The 12,450-nt window shown below is 47.7% G+C and overlaps 1 protein-coding gene across 9 annotated transcripts in view; it reads left to right on the top strand.

Annotated features, from left to right (window-relative positions):
- The window catches only part of Dop1b (DOP1 leucine zipper like protein B), a 105,036-nt gene that overhangs the window by 36,840 nt on the left and 55,746 nt on the right, over window positions 1–12,450 (top strand). For all 9 annotated transcript variants that reach the window (XR_011708292.1, XR_011708293.1, XM_071615059.1 and 6 more), the window contains 8 exons: window positions 803–901; window positions 1,235–1,358; window positions 2,736–2,842; window positions 3,068–3,182; window positions 6,454–6,574; window positions 7,294–7,413; window positions 10,454–10,556; window positions 11,456–11,647. Coding sequence is in view for 7 of the 9 variants with exons in the window: in XM_071615059.1 (XP_071471160.1) it covers window positions 803–901; window positions 1,235–1,358; window positions 2,736–2,842; window positions 3,068–3,182; window positions 6,454–6,574; window positions 7,294–7,413; window positions 10,454–10,556; window positions 11,456–11,647 (981 nt within the window). In the remaining 2 variants the exon portion in view is untranslated. The remainder of the gene's footprint in view (window positions 1–802; window positions 902–1,234; window positions 1,359–2,735; window positions 2,843–3,067; window positions 3,183–6,453; window positions 6,575–7,293; window positions 7,414–10,453; window positions 10,557–11,455; window positions 11,648–12,450) is intronic.

Genomic DNA, 12,450 nt, shown 5'->3' with positions numbered 1-12,450 from the left:
ACTGATTTCTACTCATCCTGTCCTCGTCAGTTGCCAAGAGTTTTGCTTTACTAAAACATGGTTTTGTTAATATCTGTCCTATGCCGTTAAGATGTCTGACTTCCTCTTGCTTACAGAGAAGGTCCAACTCGAATTTTCTGAGTCGGCTCCCAGTGGCCACTCACCTGCTCCCCTCAGGCCCTCTGCCCTCCGCAGGGCTGCCCATGGGGCCTGGTCGTGAGGCTGTTTGCCCGGCCAGCTCCCTCCTCGTGACTCACAACTTCCTCTCACCCTTCTTCCGCACAGAACTCAGTGTGGCTGCTTCCTGTCCTTGGAGCCTAGCTTCCAGTTCTCCCCAGTGGAAAGGGCTTTCCTCCTCCTCTTCTGGACCCTCATGGCTTTTCACAATACATTGTCTTTGGCTTTTAGCTCTGACGCAGGTGTATTATCGCTGTCTGTATTCAGAAATGACACTTGAAGTAGGTATTGATTATCTGGAATCCACTGGATCATGTCTTCTGAGTTTTCATTTAGTGCAAGGTTCCTGTCGGATCCTCTCTGGGATCACAGAGTTTGAGATCTCAGAGCTGACCATCTGGTTGATGTCCCTGCAGCCCTCGTGGAGCAGGCGTGGTCCGCGCTGGGCATCTTCCCCATGTCACTTAACCCCTACCCCCTAGATATCCAGCCCCTACCGTCCTGACCTACAGCTTGTTCTATTCTGCATGCTCTAATGCGGTGTCGTCAAAGGGTCACTTCATTTTTATGACTATAAAGGATGTCACATGTCGTTGGAACAAACTGTGTCATTTATCATTTATAGGTGAAATCACTATGTGCATCCTTGTTGGACTCGAATGTTCTTGTACAGAGAAATAATCTGGAGATTGTTCTCTTCTTCTTCCCATTTTATTCCTGTCTGGTAAGTCATGTGAGTCCTTCTGGACAAGTCCCTGCCACTTCGCAGGCACGGGAGTTGGGCATAATAAGCCTCAAGCATTGTCTCGTGAGAGCAGAGCTCGGGGCCCCTGCATCGTCACTGTTTGCTTTCTGCCAATTAAAGGCCTTTGTTTGTTTTTGTAGGATGGTGTTTCCATAGCAATTATCAATTAGCTTCTTTCCAAGGGTGACGTGGAAAAATCCACCTCTTTTGAGAACTGCCCTTGGGGTGGGTGGTGAAGGAAGGGCTGCATGTCAGAGCCAGCAGTTGCTATGTCAGTCCCTTGCAGTAAGGTCTTCTCTGTCCTTCTAACAGGATTCCAATGAGAGAGCCATTCCCCTGCTCAGATGGGACATCGTGCACATTCTCTCAGCCGCCACGCAGACCCTGCTGAGAAGGGACATGTCTCTCAACAGAAGACTCTATGCCTGGCTGCTGGGTACGTAGTATTCAGAGTCAGGGGGCACAGAACCTCCTAGCACAGACTTGGGGATGAGTTTCAGTCTTGGTGATGTTTCTGAGTCAGAGTGTGGAAAGATGCCAAGATGCCACACTAAGTATAGCACTGGTCAGTCGAGGGCTGCTTCCCACACACAGCTTGGGTTCTTTGCAGCTTTTTTTTTTTTTTAAAAAGGGAAATTAGTGGGATTTTCAAAATGCCAAGTGAATTCCATTTTCCATTTCAAGAGCTTGAAATACCACACACAAAAAAAATTGTAGCTGAATCTTACTGAATTAGCAGCCTATTCTAAAGAAAAGTTTCACAGGATGAGGGTGTATATGGAGAAAGCCCACAAATACTGGAATATGTGTAAATAACAGAGAAGGTCTCGTGTAAATGGGACGCCTGGGGAGGCGTTGGTAACTTTGGAGCGCACAAAGCCGCTGGGCTGAGGTTCTGTGCAGGAGCATGTGTGTCCCTAGGCGGTCTGTGGACTCGTAGGCAAAGTGCCCGGGACTATTGGTCAGAAAGCTTCCCAGGCACGGAGCCCAGGAGATCAGAGGACTGAAGGTAGCCCTTCTATGAACTTCATAGAGTCCCTTCATGTCCCTAAGGAAAGGTAATGCGAGAAGCCATTGTGACTGAGCACCATTGCTTTTGTTCACCATTAGTGCATGACCTTATCACACCCAAGTCAGGAAGTCCTCTGGGTTGCTCTTCCCTTTACCTCCCTAGGTACATAACCTCCAACAGATGTTGCAAGAAGCTTACTAAGGACTCATGATGGCCAGGGCTCTTTCAGGATGTGTAGCGGAAGGCTCCTCTGTTAAATGCATATTCCATGGATAGTGAGGACTCCAGACCATCCCCAGCTGTGTCCCAGGAGCCCCAGATTCTTAATCATCTTGTGAGGACAGTGCTTGTCCTTGGCCTGAGGACCTCGTGGACTGCCGTGCCTCAGAATGAGGGTGTGTAGTGCATCCACAGAAATGCCAGCACCTCACGGGGTGCTGGACAAGTGGAGACAGGTTTAGAAAGCAGTCCTCCTTCTGGCACATACTTGCAGTTACACTTGTCCCCGGCAGGGTGGATCCCTGGGACAAACGGAGATGGAATCCACCTGCCTGATGCTCAGTCACCCCACTGTCAGGAGGTGTGGGGCTGGGTGTTGCTCAGAGTGGAGCTCACGTCTCGCACGCAGGAGGCCCTGGGTTCCATCCCCAGCACTGGGGGAAATGATGTGGCTTGATCTGATTTGGGAGTTCTATTGGAGGAGTTCTGTTTTTAAAGATATCAGTGTCTGAGACTTTTGTCCACTGAAGTCCTGTAAAAGCATAGGTCTCTTTACTGTTTGTGATGTGTGTTCTTTTATAGGTTCAGACATTAAGGGAAACACCATTGTGCCGGAATCTACAATCTCTTCTTACGAAGACCAGTCTTCTTATTTTTTTGAAAAATATTCCAAGGATCTCTTAGTTGAGGTAAAGGACATTTCTGGAAAGCTGACCCCTTTTGGGGCATTCCTCATCAGGACTCTGTCGCGGGTTTCTCTGTGAGACTTCACGGTGGCCCTTGCCACGGGGCTGGGAGGACCATGGTGTGTCTATGTGCCGGGGAAGGGTTCTCTCTCCCAGTGTTTAGCAGTTAGGACAACCGAATGTCGTGCTTAACCATACGCAATGTCCTAGTGTGTGGCTTTTAAACAGAGTCTGGCTGAGATACTGCATCAGAAGTTTTTAGACGCTGACACGGAGGACCGTCACCACGCCTACCTGAAGCCCTTCCGCATCCTCGTCAGTCTGCTTGACAAGCCAGAAATAGGTAACGTTGGTAACATGTGGACCACCTGTTTTCAGAGAATTAAAATACAGTGAGGACGAGGACGATCACTGTGTTGTTTTGACGATACTCTGGTCTTTGGAATCTGGAAGCCGGGAGGTTTGGTTCTCTCCCCCAGGCTGCCTGGAGGTCTTGCCAGTGGTTGGACTGTTTTTCTTACGGCTCCTGCGTGTGCAGGCGCCTGTGCCACTGGAGCCTGTAGAGATTTGCTCCTGAGGAACATTTTGTCTCAGGGTCCTGCTCCGGAGTACTTGGGCTTTATTTTCAGCTAAGTAGGGGAGCACCTGCCTTGTATTTCTGCTTTGTGACCATGAACACATCACTGAGTGAAATGAAAGCATTTTACCCTGAAATGATGGCGGTCGAACCAGGCTGGGCTCCCTGAGGACCTCCTCCTACTCTCCGCAGCCCTGTGAGCATCGGCGGGGATGCCCTCTCTCTGGCCTTTTCAAAACATTCTCTGCAGTATCCATTCACTGTCCGATCTGACTGGTCACTTGAGCCCGGGACAGGGAAGCTCTTCCTCTTCTCGTCGCACTGCCAGCCCCACAGTGTCCTGCAGGTGCCTGCCCCTGCCCCCTGCTTGCAGAGAACAGGAGCCAGGACATTCTGGTGGTGCTTATCTCTCTGGTCTCAGGAGGGAGGCCCATCCTTTATTCGTTGAGTCTGTTACAAAGCCTCTGCTGTGTGGCAAGGGCCGTGTCAGGCTCTGTGGGTGCACAAGAGAGGTTGGAGGCTCCTCACCCAGATCGATGGAGGGCACCCTGAGGTCCTGGAGTGTCTGTACTGTTTTTGATGAATTGCCCACACTGGCCTCAAACTTTCAATCCTCCCCCCTCAGCCTCCCCAGTAGCTGGGATTACAGGCATGAGCCAGCACCCCTGCCTTGTTTTGTTTATTTTAAATAATGACAGTAGCTGACAATTTTTGAGCAATTATTTTGTGCCAGGTGATTTGCACACATTGTTTTTTTCCTGCCATACTGGGGATTGAATCCAGGGGCACTCTACCACTAAGCTACATCCCTAGTCCTTTTTAATTTTTTATTTTGAGACAGAGTATTGATAAGTTGCCTAGGTGGCTTCCAACTTTCAATTCTGAGACTGCCTCAGTCTCCCAAATAGTTGGGATCACAGTTGGGTGCCACTCTGCCCCGTTGCATATATCGTTTAATCCATTGTGTCCTGTAATCCATCTTGTATATGGGACACCTATAAACACTTAAATTGAGCAGTTTTTATAGGATTTTATAGTGTCCTCTATGAATGCCATGGTGGGTTTTAACACATCTCCGTATCTCCTAAGAAGGGGGGTTCTCTCGTGATACCCATTTTGCATAGGGAGAGCCTGAGGTTGAGCCAGTTGAGCTGCTTGTCCAAGGCTTCCCAGAGGCCCAAGCTCTCCTGATCAGACCCTGCTGCTGGCCTGGGTACACTGAGACCAGACATCCCTGAGATGCTTCCTGTGCCACAAAAGGAACTTTGCCTCCACTGTGGCTCCAGCCACTGTCAACCAAACCCAAGCGTGAGGTGGTCTGTTCTTCCCAGCTCTGCCCTTTACGCACTACCTCTGCTGTCTGTGTGCTGCTCAGATTCCTGTTACTCTCCCTCCCCTGCCAACCTTCCTCTGTGACTGTGGAATAACTGCACTCTCCAAAGCCACAAGTTTAGACTAAAACTGAAGCCGGTTGTGTTGATGTGCTGGGGGCTTGGGCAAGTACTCAAGTAGCTCAGCGTTTTGGAGCTGTGTGTTTTATGTCCAAGCCATGCGCCTTGTGAGCCAAGTAACTGTTGCTGCTACTCTCTGGATCTCCAGGTCGTATTTTCTGGAAGGGGACCGATGTCCAGTCATAACAGCCACTAATTTGCTGGCCTGATGACTTGGTTGTCTGAGGGACAGCGTTCACAGGGGGTGAGGAAGGAGATGTTATGGAGCTGGAAGGCACAGCACAGCCTTCCAGTCTCTCTGTCCTCTCAGCACCTGGGCTTTTAGCCATATCTGACCTCCTCCTCCAAGAGCAGGAATGACAAATCGCCTTTGTTTTGTAAGAGACATTTGGCATTCTTACGCCAAAGATAAGATATATACAAGGTTTATCTTGGAGATAGTTTTCTCAGAGGCACATCTTTTGACTTTGTTACAGCTCAGTGGTAGGGTGTGCTTAGTGTCTACAACCCCCAGTGCCACAAAACCAGGGTAGGGGAGATTAGATCAATCTACTAATTGCTTTTTGTACAGTGGTGTTGACAGACTTTCATATTCTATGAATTGACATGTGTCCATCCCTCTGAATATGTGGGGAGGTGTTAATCCCCCAGCTGCCTACCCGATGGCTGCTGTAGCAGAATGTCCTGTCCAATGTACTGCCTGACTGGCAGAAAGCTGTTTGACGTGCAGCTACTGCTAGGCCACTGAGCTATGTTCCCAGCCCTGGTTATTTTTTGTTTTGAGACAGTATCACTAAGTTTCCAAGGCTAACCTTGAACTTGGGATCCTCCTGCCTCTGCCTCCTGAGTCACTGGGATCACAGGTGTGCACTATCACGCCCAGCTAGTGCAGTTCTTTTGTGGATCTTTATAGGCTTTTCAGGACTGGGGTTATTTCTTTTGCATTATTTTGGCTCATGATAGAAGATAGGGAAGAACTGAGGATAGGGAAGTGGCCCTCCTTGGCGGTTATTTCTGTTGAGTAACACGTCTGGCCATGCTGTTTGTGCACTCTTGGAACATGTCACGGGCAGCTGGCCTGCACCTAGCAGAAGCTGGCTTGGGCAACTTGCCTAGGCTCTCTGTGCCCCAGTCACCTTAGGTGTCCTCGGGAACAACAGTAGAGCACTGTGTGTGTGGCAGTGGTGAGGATTCAGGAAGGTCTTCATGTGAAATGCCAACAGCAGAGTCCCCACAAAGCAAGCTCGACAGAGGTGCTGGCTTTTTTCATCAATGTCATCCCCTAGTCAAAGTTGTCATTCTCACCCCTTAAGTTATGTTGCTGTGTGATCTGGAGTAAAAGGCCCATATATGGGGTTACTCTATGTTTTATGTGTGTTGCATATGATTTTTTAAATTTTTTTTTAGTTGTCATTGGACACAATACCTTCATTATATTTATTTATTTTTATGTGGTGCTGAGGATCGAACCCAGTGCCTTGAACGTGCTAGGCGAGCGCTCTACCACTGAGCCACAACCCCAGCCCCTTGCATGTGATTTTTAAAGGATTTTTAGTCCTTCTCTGACCATTTTCTTTTGATTACAGGGCCTCAAGTGGTTGAGAGTTTGTTTCTCGAAGTCATCAGAGCCTTTTATTCTTACTGTAGAGATGCCCTTGGCTCTGACCTTAAGCTCAGCTACACTCAGAGTGGAAATCTACTGATAAGGTATGGATATGGCCTCTAACCTCACATGTCTTCCTCCCTCCCAGAGCCCAAATTTTCTTTTTCTCTGCAGTTCACTGTAAGTTGTAACATGCTAGAGACAGTGGACATGGAGCAGGCTGGGTCACTTGTGACAACAGTCCATGCTCTTAAGTCAGTCAACACAAATTGATTGTTCCCCACTGAGTCCAGTGAAGAATGAGAAGGAGTTTGGTCCCTTCCCTGGCCTGGGTGTGCAGATGGTGTTCACTGATGAAATGTGCAAATTGTGCAACAAAGGCAGCTTGATCCAGGGTGGCACATGGCAAGTCCCGCACAGGGAGAAGAGCAGAGGGAGGATGATGGGGAGGAAGTCCAGACGTGGGCCGGTGGACTGAGGCAGGACACCAAGGGCAGAGTCCACATGCTGAGGCAGAGGGATGGAGTTTGGGGACAGCAGGCACCTTGGCTTCGAGTGTGTGGTTACCTGTGACCCCTGTGTCTTGTTCTTGTGCCACCACACCCAGTTAGAACTCATCTTTTCCCCCTGCAGTCTCACACTGCTGGGCAAGCACCCTACCACTGAGCCCCTGAACAACAATATTTTTAATCTTGATTAGAATTTGTCAGCCTCTGTGGAAATACCTCATAAATGGAGAAATCTATTACAACTTTGCAGATTCAGTGTTCCTGCAACTTGGGGCTTTTCATAGGTGTGTCCCCTTTCTCCCCTCCTTTTACAGCACAATCAAAGAGAACAGAAATGCCTCTGAGATCGTGAAGACAGTGAACTTGCTGGTCTCCTCCCTCAGCACGGACTTCCTGTGGGATTACATGATGAGGTGTTTTGAGGAATGCTTCAGGTAAGCAGGTGTGGCACACGTAGGAAGCTAGGCAGGTGTCACGGCTCTGGGCTGCTCAGTGTGGCGGAGTGTTCGTAAGAGCTGAAGTCGGGTGGTCTCTCCTGAGCTTCAGCATTCAGCCAAAACAGGATTGGGAAGAATTCACTTAAGATTCTCACAGGATTAAAAATGTCCCCAAGAAGATGATTCACATAACCTTTGCCACATAATTCTGAAGCTGCTTTATTTACTAAATCTCACTTAAGAAAACTCGCGGTGCATTTTCTGGTTATATTCATCAAATCGGCTTTCTGTGCACTGTTCTCTTGCTGGCCCAATCTCCTTAGCGCAGCTTAGTTCTATGTCTTGGGGACTGGATGGAGTGCTTTTGATCTCTTCACTCTTTTTAAATTCTTATTGAAATGAGTGTGTATCGGGTCAGATAAAAGCAGTAATGTTTTAAGCTACTGTAATCAGCTTTGCTGTTACTTTTAATCTGTGGGTGAATTGCATGACCTCAGAATTGTGCTTGGGACAAGCAGGGACAGCAGGCTCCCCAGAGAGCTCTCCCAGGTCATTGCCTTTCAGGAGGAGGAATGCAGTCTTTTCAACTCTGTTTTGTCCCTTGAGGTCTGTGGTAGAACTTTCTTTCTTTTTTTTTTTTAATCTTTGCTGTGATGCTTGGACCTCTCCCTATTCACATGCCCAGCTGTAACAGAAGCTTTCCACATAAACAGTGTGCTAGGCATGTCTGGTGGCTAGATAGCCTCACTTCAGTGCTTTGGAGCATCCTCAAGAGAAACAGGCACTTTGTCATCATGATTTTGACATGAGAAAGCTAGATCCCAGTGACATGAAGAATCTCATCTGGCATTGAACCACTCCTCAGTGGCAGCCACAACTAGAACCCAGCAGTGCCTGCCTTGGGCATCTGACTTCCCAACTGCTGCAGTGAAGCTCTTCTCCTCCCCAAGCACCAGGCCCAGATAGGCTTATCCTGTCCTGAGTCATTTGTCACTGGACCCACAGGCAACAGCAAGGCCAGGTGGTACTGAGCTTGAAGCTTGCTTTGGTCACCTGGGGCTATTTATTTATTTTAACTTCATCCCAAAGGATAGAACCCAGGGTCTTGCTCATGCCAGGCAAGTACTGTACCCCTGATCCATATCCCAGTCTATTTTTGGGTGGGGAGGGGTACCGGGGATTGAACTCAGACCACTGTGCCACATCCTCAGCCCTATTTTGTATTTTATTTAGAGACAGGGTCTCACTGCGTTGCTTAGCACCTCACTTTTGCTGAGACTGGCTTTGAACTTGTGATCCTCCTGCCTCCCGTCCCAAGCCACTGGGATTACAGGTGTGCTTCACCAAACCCGGCTGTTTTTTGTTGAATTTTCAAAAACTTGTCTATGGTACTGTGGTACCAGGACCTTAGTGCTAGGCAGGCATTCTACCATACTACCAGCCCCTGGGCTGTTTGTTTTGTTTTATTTGTGGTACTGGCGATTAAACCCAGGCTCCTGCCTGGCTGGGGAGGCCCTTCCACTGAACTCCACCCCAAGATGCTTGTTTAAACGTTGCTCCCCAGATAGAGCTAATGCCCACCTGCCCGCGCTTCCTCCTCTCATCCCAGGTTGGTCCCCATCCTGCACTTGGTGTCTTTCCCATGATGCTGGTGTGTACTGTTACAGCAAGTGTGTGTCCGTGAGTGACAGTCTGTGTCATCTGCTGCACGCTACCTGAGTGATGCCAGGTGGTACGCGCCCTCCTGTAAGGTGCTCCTTGGGGGTTAGCACTCTACAGCTGTATCTTAACGCATTCATCCAGTTTGTGTGTCTGAGGCGCCGTAGCAGCTCATGCTGGTGGCCCAGTTTCACTCTTAGTCGTGTGAGTAGTACCGGGGGGAACGTTCACCCTGTCTGTGTAGGTGCACACTGTCTTTCCAGTAGACCCCTAGAAGCAGAATCCCCGAGGTGCAGCATAGGCTACAGCTCTCTGCAGGAATTCTCCTTCTAGGGTGAGCTCCAAGATAACTAGCGTTGCTTTACAAGAAAACACACTAACTCAGGTCGAGTAGTACTGTGACAGCTAGATGCATCCCAGGTTACTATGTTTTGAGAACCAACATATCAATTCGTCCCTCGGTGTCCTCGGGAATTGCTCCCAGGATCCCCTGCAGATGCCCAGGTCTGGATGCTCTGGTCTCTGAGATGAAATACAGTAGTTGCTTATGGCCTATGCACATTTTCCGGTATATGCTAAATCATCTCTAGATGACCTGACAATGCTCCATATGATGTCAGTGCTGTGAAAAGTTGTCATTGTGAATGGTTACATTGTTTAGAGAATAATAAAGAGGATAATAAACAGGAAAAAAAATTGTACCTGTTCAGTATAGATGCATATTTTTTGGGTTTTTTTCCATCTGTGGTTGGTTGGATCCACATTTGTGGAATTCAGGGATTCACCAGGTTGATGGTACTTTTTAACCATTTACCATTTACCCAGTTACCTGCTGAGTAAAAAGTGTTGAATTTGGATCAGCTAAGCAGCTGACTGGGGGTTGGTTCCCACCCGTGGCACCATGTCAGCAGTACTTGGAGAGCTTCGGGTTTAGGAGTTACACTTCTCTGTGACATGGAAGAATTCTAAGCAGCTCTTGCTGATGAGCTCCTGACTGTCCGCTAGGGAGGAGGTGTCTCATGGCCTGCACAGTCTCTGGCCCAGGCCTGTTTCCTCAGAACCTGCCTTTGGTTTGGGGTCGGGGGCCTTGGATGTGCACGTTGAAAGCTCTGAGGTCTGCTGGGTGTGGAATCCCACACAGTCATGGAACCACCCACATTTGCACCAGTGGAGTTCAAACCAAAGGAACCGAGTTGGGAGACAGATTCAGGGCACTTGCTGACCCTTCTCTGAGTTGGTCACCATAGCTTAGGTGTGAGAACTATCAAAGCTGTCTTTCATTAGGTTTGAAATGGATGCATTACTATAAATCATAAGATGCTTGAAATTACTGTAGGATGTAAGATGAATCTGATTTTCTTTCTTTTAAATAATGTAGACCGGTGAAGCAGAGTAATGCTATTGGAAAAGGCGTCAGCCCTGCCCCCACGGTCTCGGAGCTCTGCACCCTCCTCGTGTTCCTTCTGGATGTTATTCCCTTGGTAGGTGCTTGCTGTGGACAGACAGCTCATGCTCTTATTAGTGCTGGGAGCCTATTTTATAAACCTAAAAGTACTGAAAAGCAGCTTTACCTAAACACACACACACACACACACACACACACAGATCTTTATGTTTGTTTGGCTATGAAGTGTGTGTCTGGACGTAATCTCTCTTTTTTTTTCCTTTCTTCCTTTTTTGGGGGTACTGCAGATCAAACCCAGGACCTCATGCATGCTAAGCACATGCTGTACTACTGAGCTATGTCCTTTTATATTTTGAATATCTCATTTGAAAGGTATTATAACATTTGGCCAGTTGAAAGTGGGCAAAACTAAAGTTATATAAACCAGATGATGGGATGAACTGATATTACAGTTACTTAGGTGTGAAAGCAATTATACTTCCTAGTTAAAATTGTGCACTTGAGCCAAGCTTGGTGGCTCATGCCTGTAATCCCAGCAACTCAGGAGGCTGAGTCAAAAGGATCATAAGTTCAAGGCCATCTCAGTAACTTAACAAGACTTTTTTCTCAAAATAAAAAATAAAAAGGTCTGGGGATGTGGCTTAGTGGTTAAGCACCCCTGGGTTCAATCCAGGACAAAAAAAAAAATTGTGCAATTGGCCAATCTTTTTGAAGAACATTAACTTTCTTAATATAGAAATTCACATGGCAATTTTATTTTTTCCTTAGGTCTTGTAAAAAGCCACTTGACAGGAGAGAAAGACATTCTTGACTTGTCTAGAGCAAAAGGAAGCATTACTTTGTCTTCTGGTTTGAGAATTAATGTGAAGTTTATGCTCTTGAACCCAGAATTGTCTAAAGTGACATTTTGAGGTGCATTATTTTTCTGGGTGGGAAACTGGGAACGTGTGTATGAATGGTGCTTTTATTCCACAGGAGCTGTACTCAGAGGTGCAGACCCAGTACCTTCCTCAGGTGCTCGGCTGCCTGGTGCAGCCTCTTGCTGAGGAGGTAGAAGCCTTAAGCTTACCTGAGCTCACGCACGCCTTGAAGACATGTTTCAAGGTGCTCAGCAAAGTCCAGATGCCGCCTTCCTATCTAGATACGGAGCCCACAAGTGGAAACTCGGTAGGTGCCTGGGGAGTGAGCTGGCTCTCGTGTCCGGGAAGTGGGAGGTAATGAGGGTTGGTCTGGGCAGGATTATGGATGAGAAGGTGTACAGGTAACACATCAAGTAAGTTTGTGAAACACGTGAACACTTTGAAAGTTTCAGTGTTACTAACCTCCCTTCATCTCACCCCTCCCATGCTACATAGCTGTGGTTAATGGCAAGATATAGCTAATACTGCGCAGCTACACTCAGTGCCTGCATGTAGCCGGCTTCAGATCTTTGGATGGGTAACTGTGGATGCATGTGATTTGGGTTACTTAAAAGGCAAGCTTTTGGGCTGGGGTTGTGGCTCAGTGGCAGAGCACTTGCCTCACATGTGAGGCACTGGGTTTGATCCTCAGCACCACATAAAAATAAACAAAATGAAGATATTGTATCCATGTATAACTAAAAAAAAAAAATTAAAAAATAAATAAATAAAAGGCAAGCAACCATATGGATTGCTTTGTAGGGCTGCTGTAACAAAGTTCCTAAGACTGGGTGGTTTAAACAACAGAAATTTTTTCACAGTTCTGGAGGCTGGAGAGCAGTATTAAGGTGTCCACAGGGTTGGCTTTTCCTGAGTGCACCACAGAAGGAGACTGTGCAGGCCTTTCCCAGTTTCTGCTGGAGTGCTGGAAGTCCTGGGTGTTCTTGGTTCATTGAAACATCAGTCTTCATGTTCATGGGACTCTCCCTGAATGCATCTATCTCTGTGTCCAGATTTCCCCATTTTATGAGGACCGAAGTCCTGTTGGAGTAGCACCTATCCTAATTCTCA

The sequence above is a fragment of the Marmota flaviventris genome, chromosome 8 (assembly GCF_047511675.1).
Source record: "Marmota flaviventris isolate mMarFla1 chromosome 8, mMarFla1.hap1, whole genome shotgun sequence".
Lineage (NCBI taxonomy): Eukaryota > Metazoa > Chordata > Mammalia > Rodentia > Sciuridae > Marmota > Marmota flaviventris.
Note: the sequence above shows the minus strand (reverse complement) of the source record. Positions and strands in the feature narration are given on the sequence as shown.